The 14691-nt window shown below is 43.1% G+C and overlaps 1 protein-coding gene, 1 long non-coding RNA gene and 2 other non-coding genes across 4 annotated transcripts in view; 1 reads left to right on the top strand and 3 right to left on the bottom strand.

The window, feature by feature from the left end:
• Window positions 1–6079, top strand: part of TEX2 (testis expressed 2) — a 110707-nt gene extending 104628 nt beyond the window's left edge. The window contains exons 10-12 of the mRNA XM_060081520.1: window positions 79–288; window positions 2576–2696; window positions 4386–6079. Coding sequence (XP_059937503.1) covers window positions 79–288; window positions 2576–2696; window positions 4386–4508 — 454 coding nt within the window. The 3' untranslated portion in view covers window positions 4509–6079. The remainder of the gene's footprint in view (window positions 1–78; window positions 289–2575; window positions 2697–4385) is intronic.
• An 824-nt stretch (window positions 6080–6903) lies between these two features.
• Window positions 6904–7041, bottom strand: LOC132479387 (small nucleolar RNA SNORA76). The gene has a single exon (XR_009530508.1). It is a non-coding gene; the product is annotated as a small nucleolar RNA SNORA76 (small nucleolar RNA).
• Window positions 7042–7070: 29 nt separating this feature from the next.
• On the bottom strand, window positions 7071–7420 carry LOC132479011 (uncharacterized). Its single transcript, XR_009530438.1, has 2 exons — window positions 7360–7420; window positions 7071–7160 (listed from the first exon to the last, which is right to left on the bottom strand). It is a non-coding gene; the product is annotated as an uncharacterized LOC132479011 (long non-coding RNA).
• On the bottom strand, window positions 7240–7309 carry LOC132479368 (small nucleolar RNA SNORD104). The gene has a single exon (XR_009530490.1). It is a non-coding gene; the product is annotated as a small nucleolar RNA SNORD104 (small nucleolar RNA).
• Window positions 7421–14691: the final 7271 nt, after the last annotated feature.

The raw sequence follows: 14691 nt of genomic DNA, 5'->3' as shown, positions 1-14691 counted from the left end.
AGGTGAACACAGAGCCACCAAATTGTTTGTGAAGGAACAAAGTCTATACTAACACCCGTCTGTGTCCCTCATTTAAAGGTATGTTGGAGGTCACCGAACAAGTAAGATTATGAGGTTTGTTGATAAAATTACCAAGTCAAAATATTTCCAAAAAGCAACGGAGACAGAGTTCATTAAAAAGAAGATTGAAGAAGTCTCCAATACACCACTGCTGCTAACTGTAGAAGTACAAGAATGTAGAGGAACCTTGGCGGTCAACATTCCACCTCCCCCGACGGACCGAATATGGTGCGTAGAGGGCCCCTCGGGGTCAGCCAGTGACTCCCCTTCTTGCGTGACCATAAAATCCCAGCTTGCTGACCCTTGACACTATGGAAAGTACCTTCTCCTGGGAAGAAGCACTTTCCAACGTTTTTCGTGGAACCTTAACGTTAGTTGTAAATCTGATTCTGTCTTCTACTGTGAGTGGTTAATTCACATATAAAGACTCATCTTCACACGTTAGGAAGAGTTAAGGTTATTGGTGAAGTTTATGGGATGAGCTGTTTCTATTCTTGGTCTTCCTCCTCTCTCAAGCCAACCCTTTCCACCAGTGAGAACAGCTATCATTTGTAGACCTCTTATTCTCTGCCTAGCCTGGGGTGTAACTGCTTCACCTGGCCAGTCCTCACAGCATCCTGTGGAGATAGGGCCATCGTTATGCCCACCTTACAGATGGGGATCACACATCCAGCAGAGTCCTGGGCGGTTAGGGAAGACTTCTGCAGGTCAGACCTGGATGTTAAGGAGGCAGGAGCATGTGTGCTTGCTAACTGCGGTAGAAGGTCTACCCAGAGAGTTGTCATTTGACTGAACCAGTGGGTCTTAACTCCACCTGCATATCACAGTCACCTGGGTGACTTGTTAAAGCTATGCCCAGCCCAGCCCCCAGGATTCAGCAGTTGGGGGACTAAGCCAGGATTGAGAACCACTGAAATAAATTTTTCATGAGCCCAGCAGAAGAAAATCACTATCTATAAATCTCAATTTTAAATTGACATTCAAATGTGCATAAGGGTATATGAGGATTGCATAAAAGACCTCTTTGTACCATAAGCTACAGTTGTGTGAAAAAGATAGCTCTGTTCTGTTATAGAGTGAAACCAGCATGCTGGTACACAACCTTAGTGTTCAGAAGGGCTTGTAGGAATGATCACAAAAGGGTTTTTTAATTGACTGATCATTTAATGATGATATTGGTGTTTCCCAGTAAAAACTTTAAAATACCATTTTAGATTTTATTTTTTAAAAGTAATGTTTTCACTGGAAGAACATGAAGAAAACAGAAAAAAAAAGCCTGTAGCCTTACCATCCAAAAATAACCAGTTAATAAGTAACTTACTATACATTTTTCCAAGCCTAATAACAAATTTTTTTAAAATAGTAAGCGTTGATACGTTTCTTCCTCTTCCAAGCTTTGACTTAGGAGTTACAAATGCCACTGCTCAATGGGAGTTAAAATTAGAGACCGCTGGGCTAGTGCCACCCAGTGCATGCTCGAGTGCTGAACTGTTTATTAATCCACAAAGATAAGTATAGATATTGAGAGTGTTTAGAAACATGTATAGCAATTTGCCATTTTCATTGTACAGGCAGAGCTCATCTCGCTATGCTTTACTTTCCTGTACTTGCGATATTGCGTTTTTTACAAATTGGAGGTTAGTGACAACCCTGCATCGTCAGATGATGATTAGCATTTTTTTAGCAATAAAGTGTTTTTCAATTGAGATACATACATTGTTTTGCACACTTAATTGACTACAGAATAGTGTAAATATAACTTTTATATGCACTGGGAAACCAAAAATTCACGTGACTCACTTTATTGCAGTAATTAGCTTTATTGTGGTAATCTGGAACTGAGCCCACGGTATCTCCAAGGAGTGCCTGGATTTTTTAAAACATTGGTCCGTGATGGGTTGAAGTTTTTAGTTTGATAGCACACAGTCTCTTGACTGGATTCCTTACCAACAATTCTGAGTGCCAGTCTGCTCCACTGAGGAGCCATAATTATGGTGTGGAGTGTGGAATGAAAAAGCAGGTTATAGAACATTTCTATTTAGGTATGCATATTAGGAGTGTGGGGAAAATTGATCCCACTTCTCTCAGTGGTCCTATCTTGGTTATGAGACTCAGAGAGAGAGTGTCTTTTATTTTCTGCTTTATACACTTGTATATTTTGGATTTTGTAACAGACATATCCTACTTTCATAAAAATAGAAACAAAAAAGATCCTTGCCATTTTAGGAAAAACAAAAACCAGAAACAATGCCCAGGTCATGGACTTCTCCAGTGGCATTTCCTGGCTTTCTTAGTTTGTCACAACTGTTCTCAGATCATCACGGCCCTGGGTCCAGGGACACAGGGAGTTCACAATTCATACTTGCTGCACTGAAGTGTTTTTTAGAAGGGATTTTCGGAAGAAGAGAACATTTAAGTAGTGATAAAGCCTTGTGTAAATGAGGAATGTTTGCTCTTGGTACTGTCCACTTCTTTTCTTTGATTCTAAATGTGGTTATTACTTGTCTTTAAAAAGGTATGGTTTCCGGAAGCCACCACATATCGAGCTGAAAGCTCGGCCAAAACTTGGAGAGAGAGAAGTGACTTTAGTTCATGTGACAGACTGGATAGAGAAGAAACTGGAGCAAGAGTTTCAGGTACACCTGCAGTGTCATCTAGTGTTTCGTGCTGAGGCTCTAAAAGCCCTGGGTAGAACAGAGGTTCTGAACTTCATGTGGGTCAGGATCCTCCTTGGAAAATCTGGTGAAAACTATGGACCCCAGGAAAGTACACATATGATCAAATAGGCATAAAGTTTCAGGTTTAGTTTTAAAAACTCTGAAACTCATCCACAGAACCCCGTGAAGTAGTCTTTAGAGGAAACTCAAAAGGTAGGGGTCAAAGAGCAAAATGACTATCTTGTACCAGTAGGCCCAGCGAGGGTTAAGCCGTCCATCTGCTGGGGCTATCTTTGGACTTTTTCCCTGGGTGGGGCCTGGATTTGGCCAGCTAGTAGCACCCGGGCTGTGGTGGTTCCTGCCCTTGTGTGGTACCCATCTTGCTTAGTTTGTTTTCAACAAACAAATTGTTTGTTTGTTGCAACAAACATTCTGCGTATAGCTACCACCTACCCTGGAAGTCCAAAGATGAATCAGGCCTGTCCCTCCCTTGTGGATCTTCTAGAGTAGTCTAGAGATCTTCTGGAGTTGACTAAGCCAGAGCTCATTCTCTAAGCCTGTCTTCTGCATTCTGCCACCAAGGGAAATAGCAGTGTAGCTGAGGCCGTGGAATGAGCTGTTCCTATCACATTTTTATCAGGTTTTTGAGGCATAGGTGTCTTTTAAGGTTTTACAGATTAACAGACTATTTACTTTGTAGTAAATTTCAGCTTTTGAAGAAGACCGGTATTATTTTTGCAGTAGTATATTTTGAGTTATTGCCTTTAAAATTATATATTTTTTATTATTTAAAAGCTATAGGTTAAATATAACTAAAAACCAATCTATGGAAAGCTTAATCTTATCTCCAAAAGGCAAAGTACTTTGAACCTAATTAGGGGAAAGACAATCTCATGCCTTCAGTTCTTTTCCTTTTTCTTATCTCCCTAGATCCTGCATTAGGAATTTGGGTGGGTCATCTCTTTTAGGGGTATTGGGATATAAGTGTCATCTCTTTTAGGGGTCAAACTTTGGTGCATGGTATTTTTGAGGCAAGTTGGGAAGTTGAAGGGTAACTGCTTGCATTCTCCCATGGCCACCTGTTTTTGTTTTTGCTTTGGAAGAAAGCATTGCTGAAGTTGAATACATTGCCAAAATTCACTTATGTAAAATTAGTTTATAAACAGATAGGCAAAGCACCATTATTGTCAATCACTCATTATCCTTTGGGTGTTCACTATAGTAGGATTTCTTTCATATGTAGCTTTAACTGGTTCTGGTTTGAAAAAAAAAATTAGCTTACATTTTTGTTGCTAGGATTTAAATGGATAAGTTGGCTTATGTGTGTTGGAATATGTGTTCTGGATATAATAGTTTGGAAATACTGTGAGCAGCTTACGCTCTTAATTCTCTTAATGTTATTTATCAGTTCATGAGTAATTTTATTATATGTACATGAAATCAAAGGCTGCTTCTTCCTCAGAGCTTATTGGGTTCTCATGTTCGTGCACTGGTGTGATACCTCAACGCTTTCTAAATATCATAGAGGAATTAGTTTGGAATGTGTAGGAAAAGTTGTTTCATATGTATTTTAAAAACTAGTCTAAAGCCTAAAATTATAATCAGAACACACTAGGGCAACTCTGAGAAAAGAGCATTCTTCCACATGCCTGTTCCTTCTTTCTACAGAAAGTTTTTGTCATGCCAAATATGGACGACGTTTATATCCCTATCATGCACTCAGCCATGGATCCTCGCTCCACTTCCAGCCTCCTGAAAGACCCACTGGTGGAGGCTGCTGATCAACTGTGATGGGTGCAGACCTGGTGTTCCCAGTATTATGAGATGAAGCTCAAGGTGTGGGGTTCTTGGCTGCCATCTGGGCTGTAGCACTGGCCTTTCCTTGTGCCACAGCTTCTGCCCTCTGCCTACTGGTGCCCATCCCACTGGGAGGTGTCCAGTGAATGGGGTCCAGATTGCCTCCTGCAAAGCTTTGACTCAGCAAAGGAAAACTGGAAGGATCGGCACAGTGGATCCAGAGATTACAGGTGACTCCCACCATGGCTTTTCTAAGTCTACCAGTTTTTGTGGCAGCAAAAGAGCACATTAAGAGCGAAGCTGCACAGCTGGAAGGCTTCCCCTTGCCTCCTCGATGCCTCCAAAGCTTTTTCTCAGGCAGCCAGTGCAGTGGAATGTTTTCTCACTTTTAGTTTGTGTGATGCAGCCCTCCACACCAAGAGAACGTCAGTGTGGTTACACATGTGGAGGGTGGGGAGTAGAATTTTGTAAACTATTTCTTTGGTGATAAAAAGATATGCATAGCAACTTACTCTTATCAATTGTGCGTTTTGGAAGCAAGTAGCCATAGAACATACACTCTAACACACTATCAGCTGGGGCGGGAACCGTGGGATTTATGTGACCATTAGGCAAAGCCATGAGATCAAACCATCCCACACCTTTTACCAAGGAGGTACAATCACCTGGTTTCTGACTAATCCCAAATGTTTTCCTGAGACTTGAGCATATGTGGAAATATCAAACAAACCTAATGACTGGACTGGGGTGGGGCCAGAAAGCCAGAGCCATCGTCCTTCCACCTGGCACTTGCTGTGAGCTCTGGGAAGCTTTAAATAGGCATCTTAAATGCTTTGTTAACCTAATTGGTTTGGGATGTTTTGTGGGCAGTTTCCTTTTCCGATGGCCAAAACCGGAGACTGCTCTCTACCATCTTGAGTCAAGACGATGCTGATGTTTGCTCAGCATCAAACACTTGCTGTTTGTTCAGCATCAAACACTACAGATCTCAAAATTAACGTGACATTTAACGTTGCCAACTTTATTTTGTGCATTTGTGTCAGAACATTTAGTTTACAGGTTTCGGGGCTCTCTCAAACTGTGTAATTTGCTTTGAGAAGTACTCAATACAATTTTTTAATTGTTTAAAGCTGCATTCAACATCAAACTTACCTTGGGTTAACTTTTGACAACTTACATCTGTGGACAAAGCTCATAGTGGTTTTTTAAACAGCAACAGCACCTTGCCTGAACGGGACTTTAAAGAAATTAATATATTGAAAAAAACATATTTGAACCCTTATTTGATTACTTTAATTGTACCATTAAAACATTTGACTTAAATTATTGGACCATTCCAGTCAGTGTACTGTTCTGATTTCTCATTGTGTAGGCCAATTTGCCTGTCAGTGCGCATGTCTTGTTCGCTGGTCTTATAATTTTTGTGCAATAATTAAAGGCAAAGGACTAGCTGCACTATTGTGTAAAGAGATTACACGACTGTACCCTGTTGCACTTAAATAGTAATGTGGGGATTTACAATCGCTTGCATCGTTTCACAAAATAAATATCTCATGTCAAATACTAGATAAGCATCCAAGTTATTTCTACTTGATCCTGCTTAGACAATAGGAACAGAATAAACTGGTACAGAATAAACCTGGGCCCTCAGCTGCCAGTAGCAGCTTCAGTTTCTTGGGTGGTCACTGGACCCGTCCTGTTAAAGGATCCAAAGTAGACCACACCCTGATGTAAGGAGGGCGCTATTATCCTCGATTCGTATTTTTTCAAGTCCTGCTTCTGAGCTGGAGTTTACACCAACTGCCTACTAACCCTGCTAACTTGGGGCCCCCTCCGTTAAGTACCAAAGCGGCCAGACATGGCACTTGTGCATACCTGCCCTTCAACACGTGCTGCCTTGTACTCAGATATGATGCAAGTTTCACCTAAATCCAGGAGGGATCGGTATCACCTAGAATGTGGATTACGAAGGCGTGATTGTGCATTTATTTAGGCGCCTATGTTGTGCCCCGCAATGCACAAAACCGTCGTTGTGAGCTGTTCAAGCTATCGGGGGCATATCCAAATAAGCAGTTGACCCTAAACGGCGGTTTTTCTAAGTGGTCCGCGAATACACCTCAGCCAGACGAGTTCAGCCCATGCAGCTCAGGGCCGAGAGCCAGTTCGTGTCAAGTGCACCACGGCCTTCACTCAGGCGGTTCAAGGCCACAGCCGGATTCTCATCTCCCCTCCATGCAGACGCTCTCCCCATCGCGGTTAAATGAACCTGCCCGTCTCACTGACTGCCACGGAGAGAACACTCGGACTCAAAGGACAGGCACAGGAATAAGTAGAGACTGCAGGACCCCCGACGACTTCCCCAGCCCCCCACCCCGGCAGCCCAGTGCCGCCGTGTAGCTCGCGGTTAAAAGGGCCGCCGCCGCGCGGGGAAAGACGGCCCCAGTTATGCGCAAGCGCCTGCTGCTCTGGCGCTGCAGCCTGACCCCCGGCGCCACACGCAGGCGCGGCGGGGGCTCAAAGGCAGCGCGTCGCGACAAACAACACGGACACCACCGCTGGGATCAAGCCATTTTATTGAGGGGCTTCAGGGGAGAGTCGAAAAGCTGGGAGAACAATGAGATCCGACGTCCTTCTCCTAGCCGGGACCTGCAAGAACGAGAGCGGTGGATGAGGAGGAGGTGGTATACCCGCAAGCCCGTTTCCCACCCGCCGCCTCAGCGGCCCGGCTCAGACTCCAGTTCGCATCACCTTCGTCAGCAGTCTAACACGTGCTTTAATTCGGATGTCATCACCGCCAGCCGCCCACCCTCCACCCGGTTCCCAGGCCCCGAAAGAGGGGACAGACCTGCCCCGGCCCAGAACACACACCACCTCACCTTCGCTACTTCACAGTCGCTGAAAGGAAGGGGAATTCGCCGGGTTTCTACTTAAAGAAGCAGACCGGAGGCGGTTGGGCGGGCTTTACCGCCATTAACCAATAGCAAGTCAAACTTCCAGCCACGTGCCTTTAACCTGGCCTAATGATTGGCCCTGCTCACTGAGTCCTCCAGAATATAGAGCGGTTACACGCCAGCCGTAAAGGTGGGCGTCAAGGAAAGACTAAGAGTCGCGCGGTGTCCTAAATTCTTCTGATTTTTTTCGCGACGTAGGTCGTCGGCCTGTGAGTAGTGCGTTTCTCCATACTACACAAAACGAAACCTTACAAACGGCAGGGCGCAAGTAATGCCTAACCTGTTTAATATTCTGTGCCAGTAGCTAGGCTAGGAGCTGAGGGGACAAACTAGTCTTGTCCCTGAATTTAAAGTAACCTGTTCCGGCAGAAAGACCTTGTGTTTGAAAGTAGACTGATGTGCAACCAAATCCTGACTTTGTGATGAATTCGCCCTGTGACCTTGATCACTTAGCTTTTCTGAGCCTCAGTTTCTGAAAAATAGGGGAAAAAAAAGTATTGTACGAGGCTTAAATAAGTTAATGTCAGTCACCTGGCACATTCTGAGTGGTAAACAAATATGTTTTTAAAGGACTGGTGTGATGTGGAAGACTTATGGATTGCAATACTTTAATAAATGCTAAAATAGAGCTATAAACACCTACTCTGGAAGCCCAAAGGAGAGAAGATCTAACATTGGGAAAGCTGAAAGTACTTCTAGGTATTGAGCTCATACTGTGAGCCAGGCATATTATTCACAAGTGGTCAATAATAAGTCCCCGCTCTCTGGGTTTGATTTACTGGAAGAGGAAACAGAAGACACACGGGCACAATATCTGGTTATCTTTACTTCCTTTATATGTTTTCCTTAGGAATTCTTTTCCTTTTTTCCTCCTAACTTAATAGGGAAAGTTTCTTGTTTTTTTGTAATAATGAAAGCATTTCAGCCTGAGTTTGTAGTTGAATAGGACTCTTATTTTCATTATTTGCTACATAGTCTTTAGTTAAATTTTAAAATTCCTCTTTGATCCAAAACAGTAGTTATTTTGGCAAGTGTTTTGTAATGTCTATATGATGTTGACTTTATGAAAAACCAAAACACACAATGTAAGAGCTGTGAGTTGAGTTTTTTCAGCGTCTTACTGAGGACTGTAGCCCAGGAGACAGTAGGAGAGCTATGAGAAAGTGTTCCCAAGAGGTAAGGGAGGAGCCAGGCTATATATGAATTTTTTTGCTGGGGAAAAAACATCTAGTCGAACATCAAAGATTACTGCTAATCACAAAGAACAGACATCTCAAGTTAATGATTTTAGTGCTTTTCTACATATGGGAAGATGCAAGAATCTAGGAGATGTGGAAAATTTTCCTTAGATATGTATCTTAACTATCTAGGGGCAGTATCCAAAGTGCAGAATGCTTCCTGTTTTTCTCCATCCTGAAATCCCCACAGGCCCACTCTTAGTGGGTGACTTCAGTGACTAATGGCTTGATTTCCTTGTAGAACCGGAGTGGCAGACAACATTTTTTTAAAAAAATATTTATTTATTTATTTGGCTGCGCCGGGTCTTAGTTGCAGCACGTGGGCTCTTTTAGTTTTGGCACGTGGGATCTAGTTCCCTGGCCAGGGATTGAACCCGGGCCCCCTGCATTGGGAGCACAGAGTCTTAACCACTGGACCACCAGTGAAGTACCTACAATGATTATTTCTATTGCTGCTGAAACATTTTCTTAAAATATTTATTTATTTGTTTATTTGGCTGTATTGGGTCTTAGTTGCGGCACGCCGGATCTTCACTGCAGCACGAGGGCTTCTCTCTAGTCGTGGCGCATGCGGGCTCAGTTGCCCCACGGCATGTGGGATCTTACTTCCCCGACCAGGGATCGAACCCGTCACCCCTGCATTGGAAGGTGGATTCTTAACCACTGGACCACCAGGGAAATCCCAAACATTTGTTTTTAAGTCAACATTTATTACACTGTCATACAGTTTCTACATTGGGAAACGAATTAAAGTTTTATTTGTAGCCTAGAATATGATCTACTTTTATAAATGTTCCACAGATTCTTGAAGTGGAGATGTTTTCACTATCATGTACAGATATTGACGTGAAATATTGATTAATTTGGGACTTCCCTGGTGGCGCGTTGTTAAGAATCTGCCTGCCAATGCAGGGGACATGGGTTCGAGCCCTAGTCCAGGAAGATCCCACATGCCGCAGAGCAACTAAGCCCATGCGCCACAACTGCTGAGCCTGCGCTCTAGAATCCATGAGCCACAACTACTGAGCCCACGTGCCACAACTAATGAAGCCCGCGGGCCTAGAGCCTGTGCTCCGCAACAAGAGAAGCCACTGCAATGAGAGGTCTGCGCACCGCAAAGAAGAGTAGCCCCCGCTCGCCGCAACTAGAAAAAAGAAAGCCCATGCACAGCAACAAAGACCCAATGCAGCCAAAAATAAATAAATAAATAAATAAATTGAAAAAATTTATTAATTCCATCTTAGCTGTAATTATGTTGTCCAAATTTCTCTCTGTATTTTATACTTAATTGGGAGTGTAGGTATTCTCATTGATTAATAGTGAAGTGTTAAGATCATGCTTCAAGTACCAAATGCAGGCAAGGATGCAAAACAGCAAGAACTTTTCTTCATTACTGTGTGGGAATGCAAAATAGTACAACCGTTTTCATAATCCCCTAAAACTGCAATCACTCAAAAGCACTGCAGTAGGTAAGTGGTAAGCAATTGAGGTACATCCTTACAACTAAATGCTACTTGGCCATAAAATATTGCCAAAAATAGAATGAACTATCAACACATGTCACACATGGAAGAATCTCAGGGGTGTTATGCGGTGGGAAAGGAGCCAGACTCAAAGGATGCCATAATTCCATTTATATGACATTATAGAAAAGACAAAACTATAAGGATGGAGAACAGATCAAAGAACTCCCAAGAGATTGGGGGTGTGAGGCGCATTTGGCTACAAAGGCAGCACAAAGGCATTTTTGAGGGAGACAGATTTTTTTCTGTATCTTGATTGTGTTGGTGGTTACAGGACTTTATGCATTTGTCAAAACTCAGAACGGTTCACCCAAAAGATTTAATTTTATTGTATAAAAATTTTAAACAAAAAATTAAAAAATATGCTTCCATCATTTTCCATGATTATTTTTATTGTTATTTATTTATTTTTTTTTTTGCGGTATGTGGGTCTCTCACTGTTGTGGCCACTCCCGTTGTGGAGCACAGGCTCCGGATGCGCAGGCTCAACAGCCATGGCTCACGGGTCCAGCCGCTCTGCAGCATGTGGGATCTTCCTGGACCGGGGCACGAACCTGTGTACCCTGCATCTGCAGGCGGACTCTCAACCACTGCGCCACCAGGGAAGCCCTCTATTGTTATTTGTTTGTACATTTTGAGGCTATGCTATTTATTCTCATTATAGTTTGTGGCTGATAATATTTCCATTGTGGATTACACATATCTGTGTATAAAATAACTAAGTTATTTATGTGTTTTGCCTTGAGTTCTAATTTGTCTCACATTAGCATTATTACTCATGTCTGTTTTTTGTTTGTTTGTCTGATATAAGTTTGCCCATCCGTTTATTTCTAACCTTTCCATGTTATTTTATTCTTACTGTGTCCTTTGTATGAGGCATATGGTTGGATGATAGTGTTTATCCCAATGTGACAATATTTGCCTTTAAAAAAGTTATTTAAAGATACACGTACCCCATTGTTCATAGCAGCACAATTTTTTTTTTTGTTTTTTTTTTTTTGCGGTACGCAGGCCTCTCACTGTTGTGGCCTCTCCCGCTGCAGAGCACAGGCTCCGGACATGCAGGCCCAGCGGCCACAGCCCACAGACCCAGCCACTCTGTGGCATGTGGGATCCTCCTGGACCAGGGCACGAACCTGCGCCCCCTGCATTAGCAGGTGGACTCCCAACCACTGCGCCACCAGGGAAGCCCCCATAGCAGCACAATTTACAATAGCCAAGACATGGAAACAACCCAAGTGCCCATCAACAGACAAATGGTTTAGGAAGCTGTGGCGCGCGCGCGTGCGCACACACACACACACACACACACACACACACACACACACAGTGGAATATTACTCAGCCATAAAAAAGAATGAAATATTGCCATTTGTGGCAGTGTGGATGGACCTAAATAATATTATGCTTAGTGAAATAAGTCAGAGAATGACAAAGACTATATGATATCACTTATATGTGGACTCTAAAAAATAATACAAATGAATGTATATACAAACAGAAACAGACTCGCAGACACAGAAGATAAATTTATGGTTACCAAAGGGGAGAGAGACAAATTAGGAGTATGGGATTAACAGATACAAACTTATTATACATAAAATAGAAAAGCAACAAGAATTTACTGCCTAGGGACTTCCCTGGTGGCGCAGTGGTTAAGAATCTGCCGGCCAATGCAGGGGACGGGTTTGATCCCTGATCCGGGAAGATCCCACACGCTGTGGAGCAACCAAGCCCCTGTGCCACAACTACTGAGCCCGTGTGCTGCAGCTACTGAAGCCCGTGCACCTAGAACCTGTGCTTGGGGACAAGAGAAGCCACCACAGTGAGAAGCCCACAAACCACAACAGAGTAGCCCCTGCTCGCCACAAGTAGAGAAGAGCCCATGTGCAGCAATGAAGACCCAACACAGCCAAAAAATAAAATTAAAAATAAATAAAAATAAATGAATGAGGGAAGGGGAGAGGCAGCATGTGGAAAAGGAGGGCCTCCGGAGTGTGGAGTTCCAGAGTTTGGAGTGGCTGAGAATCTGCCTGCCAATGCAGGGGACACGAGTTCAAGCCCTGGTCCAGGAAGATCCCACATGCCGCAGAGCAACTAAACCTGTATGCCACAACTACTGAGCCTGTGCTCTAGAGCCAGTGAGCCACAACTACTGAGCCTGCATGCCACAACTACTGAAGCCTGCGCACCTACAGCCCGTGCTCTGCAACAAGAGAAGCCACCGCAATGAGAAGCCAGCGCACTGCAATGAAGAGCAGCCCCTGCTCGCCTCAACTAAAGAAAGCCCGGGTGCAGCAACGAAGACCCAACGCATCCAAAAAGTAATTAATTAATTTTTAATTAATTAATTAATTTTTAAAAAGCTCATTTTTGAAGCAGTGGTTTGAGATGCTACTTTTATCATGTACTAGGGTTCCACATTATTCGGGCTCTACTTTTTTTTTTTTTTTTTTTGCGGTACGTGGGCCTCTCACTGTCGTGGCCTCTCCCATTGCGGAGCACAGGCTCCGGATGCGCAGGCTCAGAGGCCATGGCTCACAGGCCCAGCCACTCCATGGCATGTGGGATCCTCCCGGACCAGGGCACGTACCTGCGTCCCCTGCATCGGCAGGCGGACTCTCAACCACTGCGCCACCAGAGAAGCCCCGGGCTCTACTTTTAATTTTATTCTATTTCACAGTCCTCTCTATTGTTCCAGTACCACACATTCTGTCAGTTTACATTAACGTGATTTTATGCCTCATATGCGTAAGATTTTACCTTTTTTTCACTGACCTATGAAAATGTCTTTACTGAGTTTACTGCTATAAAATTATATCCAAAAAAAAATGAATACATGAATGTAAAGAAGGGTGCTTGGGCCTCCCTGGTGGCGCAAGTGGTTGAGAGTCCGCCTGCCGATGCAGGGGATACGGGTTCGTGCCCCGGTCTGGGAGGATCCCATATGCCGCGGAGCGGCTGGGCCCGTGAGCCATGGCCGCTGAGCCTGCGCGTCCGGAGCTTGCGCGTCCGGAGCCTGTGCTCCGCAATGGGGGAGGCCACAGCAGTGAGAGGCCCGCATACCGCAAAAAAAAAAAAAAAAAAAAAAAAAAAAAAAAAAAAAAAGAAGGGTGCTTAAAAAAAAAAAAGAATTTACTGCCTATCACAAGGAATTATACCCAGTATCTTCTAATAACCCATAATGGAATATAATCTGCAAAAATTCCCAAATCATTATGCTGTGTACCTGAAGCCAACACAACATCATCAATCAACTATACTTCAATTTTTAAAAATTCATTTAAATTTTGATTTTGAAGTATCTCTGAATACAGAGAGTACATAAAAGTATATGTGTGATTTGGAGATATTAATAAATTGAACATTCAGATACCACTTAGTTTAAGAGAAATGACATCATCAGTAACTTTAAAGCTCACTTTCGGCCCCTTCTGACAGAGAAAACCACTGTCCTGAATTTTGAGTTTGTCTGGTTTTTGCTTTTTTTTTAGACTTTCGCTTCATATATTTGTATATTATTTAGTTTTGCCTGACTTTGAGCTTTATAGAAATAGAATATATATTCTTCTGTGACTTGCTCTTTTTATAGCTTAATATTGGTGACATTCATGTTGTATGTAATGCAACCAGGAATTGCAGTAATGCGACCAGTTTCACTACTGTGTAGCATCCCAGTACACAGTTATACTGCAGTTTATACATCTCTCCTCTTTAGGTTAGATGTTTAAAATATCTTTCAGTTTTTAGTATGACAAACAAAGCTGCTCTGAATATTCTTGTGTGTGTGCAAAAGATCCTTTGGGGTATGCACATAGAAGCACAATTGCTAGGTAAGCACATTTCCAACTTTCCAGATAATAGCAAATTATTTTCCAAAGTGGAGGCTCTAATCTGCACTCCCACATTGGCCTCCACCCTCACCAACTCTTGATATCGTCACACTTTTTATATGTTTGCCAATATGGTGAGTGTAAAATGATGTCTTTAGTGTAGGTCATGGGCCAGGTGTAGTCATGTATATTGTTGATTTAGTCCTCTTAGAAATGTTGAGCTAGCATTTTAATCAGGGATTATTGGTTGCAAGTGATGGAAACCCAACTCAAACTAGCTGGGATAAATAGGGGAAGGTTTGTTTAAATAGGGGAAGAAGAGCTGTGCAGGCTGATGTCAAGCCAACTAGAATCAGAACTTAAGCTTGTACAGGGCTCCTTGACTGCATCTGTGCTTCTCTTTACTTGTCAACTTTTTTCTTTTGTGTTGGCTTTCTTTACATGATGGAGGCAGCTCCTGGGCCTCACACCTCCCAGCCTTGCCGGTAAAAAGGAAACGAGTCTCTTTTCATGCCTCTAGTTGGGGCCAGATTGGATACAAGCCTACCCATGGGTCAAGTAAAGTTGGTTAGATGGGTAGCTGTTTTGGTTAACTATTACTGCACAACAAACCACTACATAACTTAGTGGTT

Source organism: Mesoplodon densirostris, chromosome 18 (assembly GCF_025265405.1).
Source record: "Mesoplodon densirostris isolate mMesDen1 chromosome 18, mMesDen1 primary haplotype, whole genome shotgun sequence".
NCBI classification, from domain to species: domain Eukaryota; kingdom Metazoa; phylum Chordata; class Mammalia; order Artiodactyla; family Ziphiidae; genus Mesoplodon; species Mesoplodon densirostris.
Note: the sequence above shows the minus strand (reverse complement) of the source record. Positions and strands in the feature narration are given on the sequence as shown.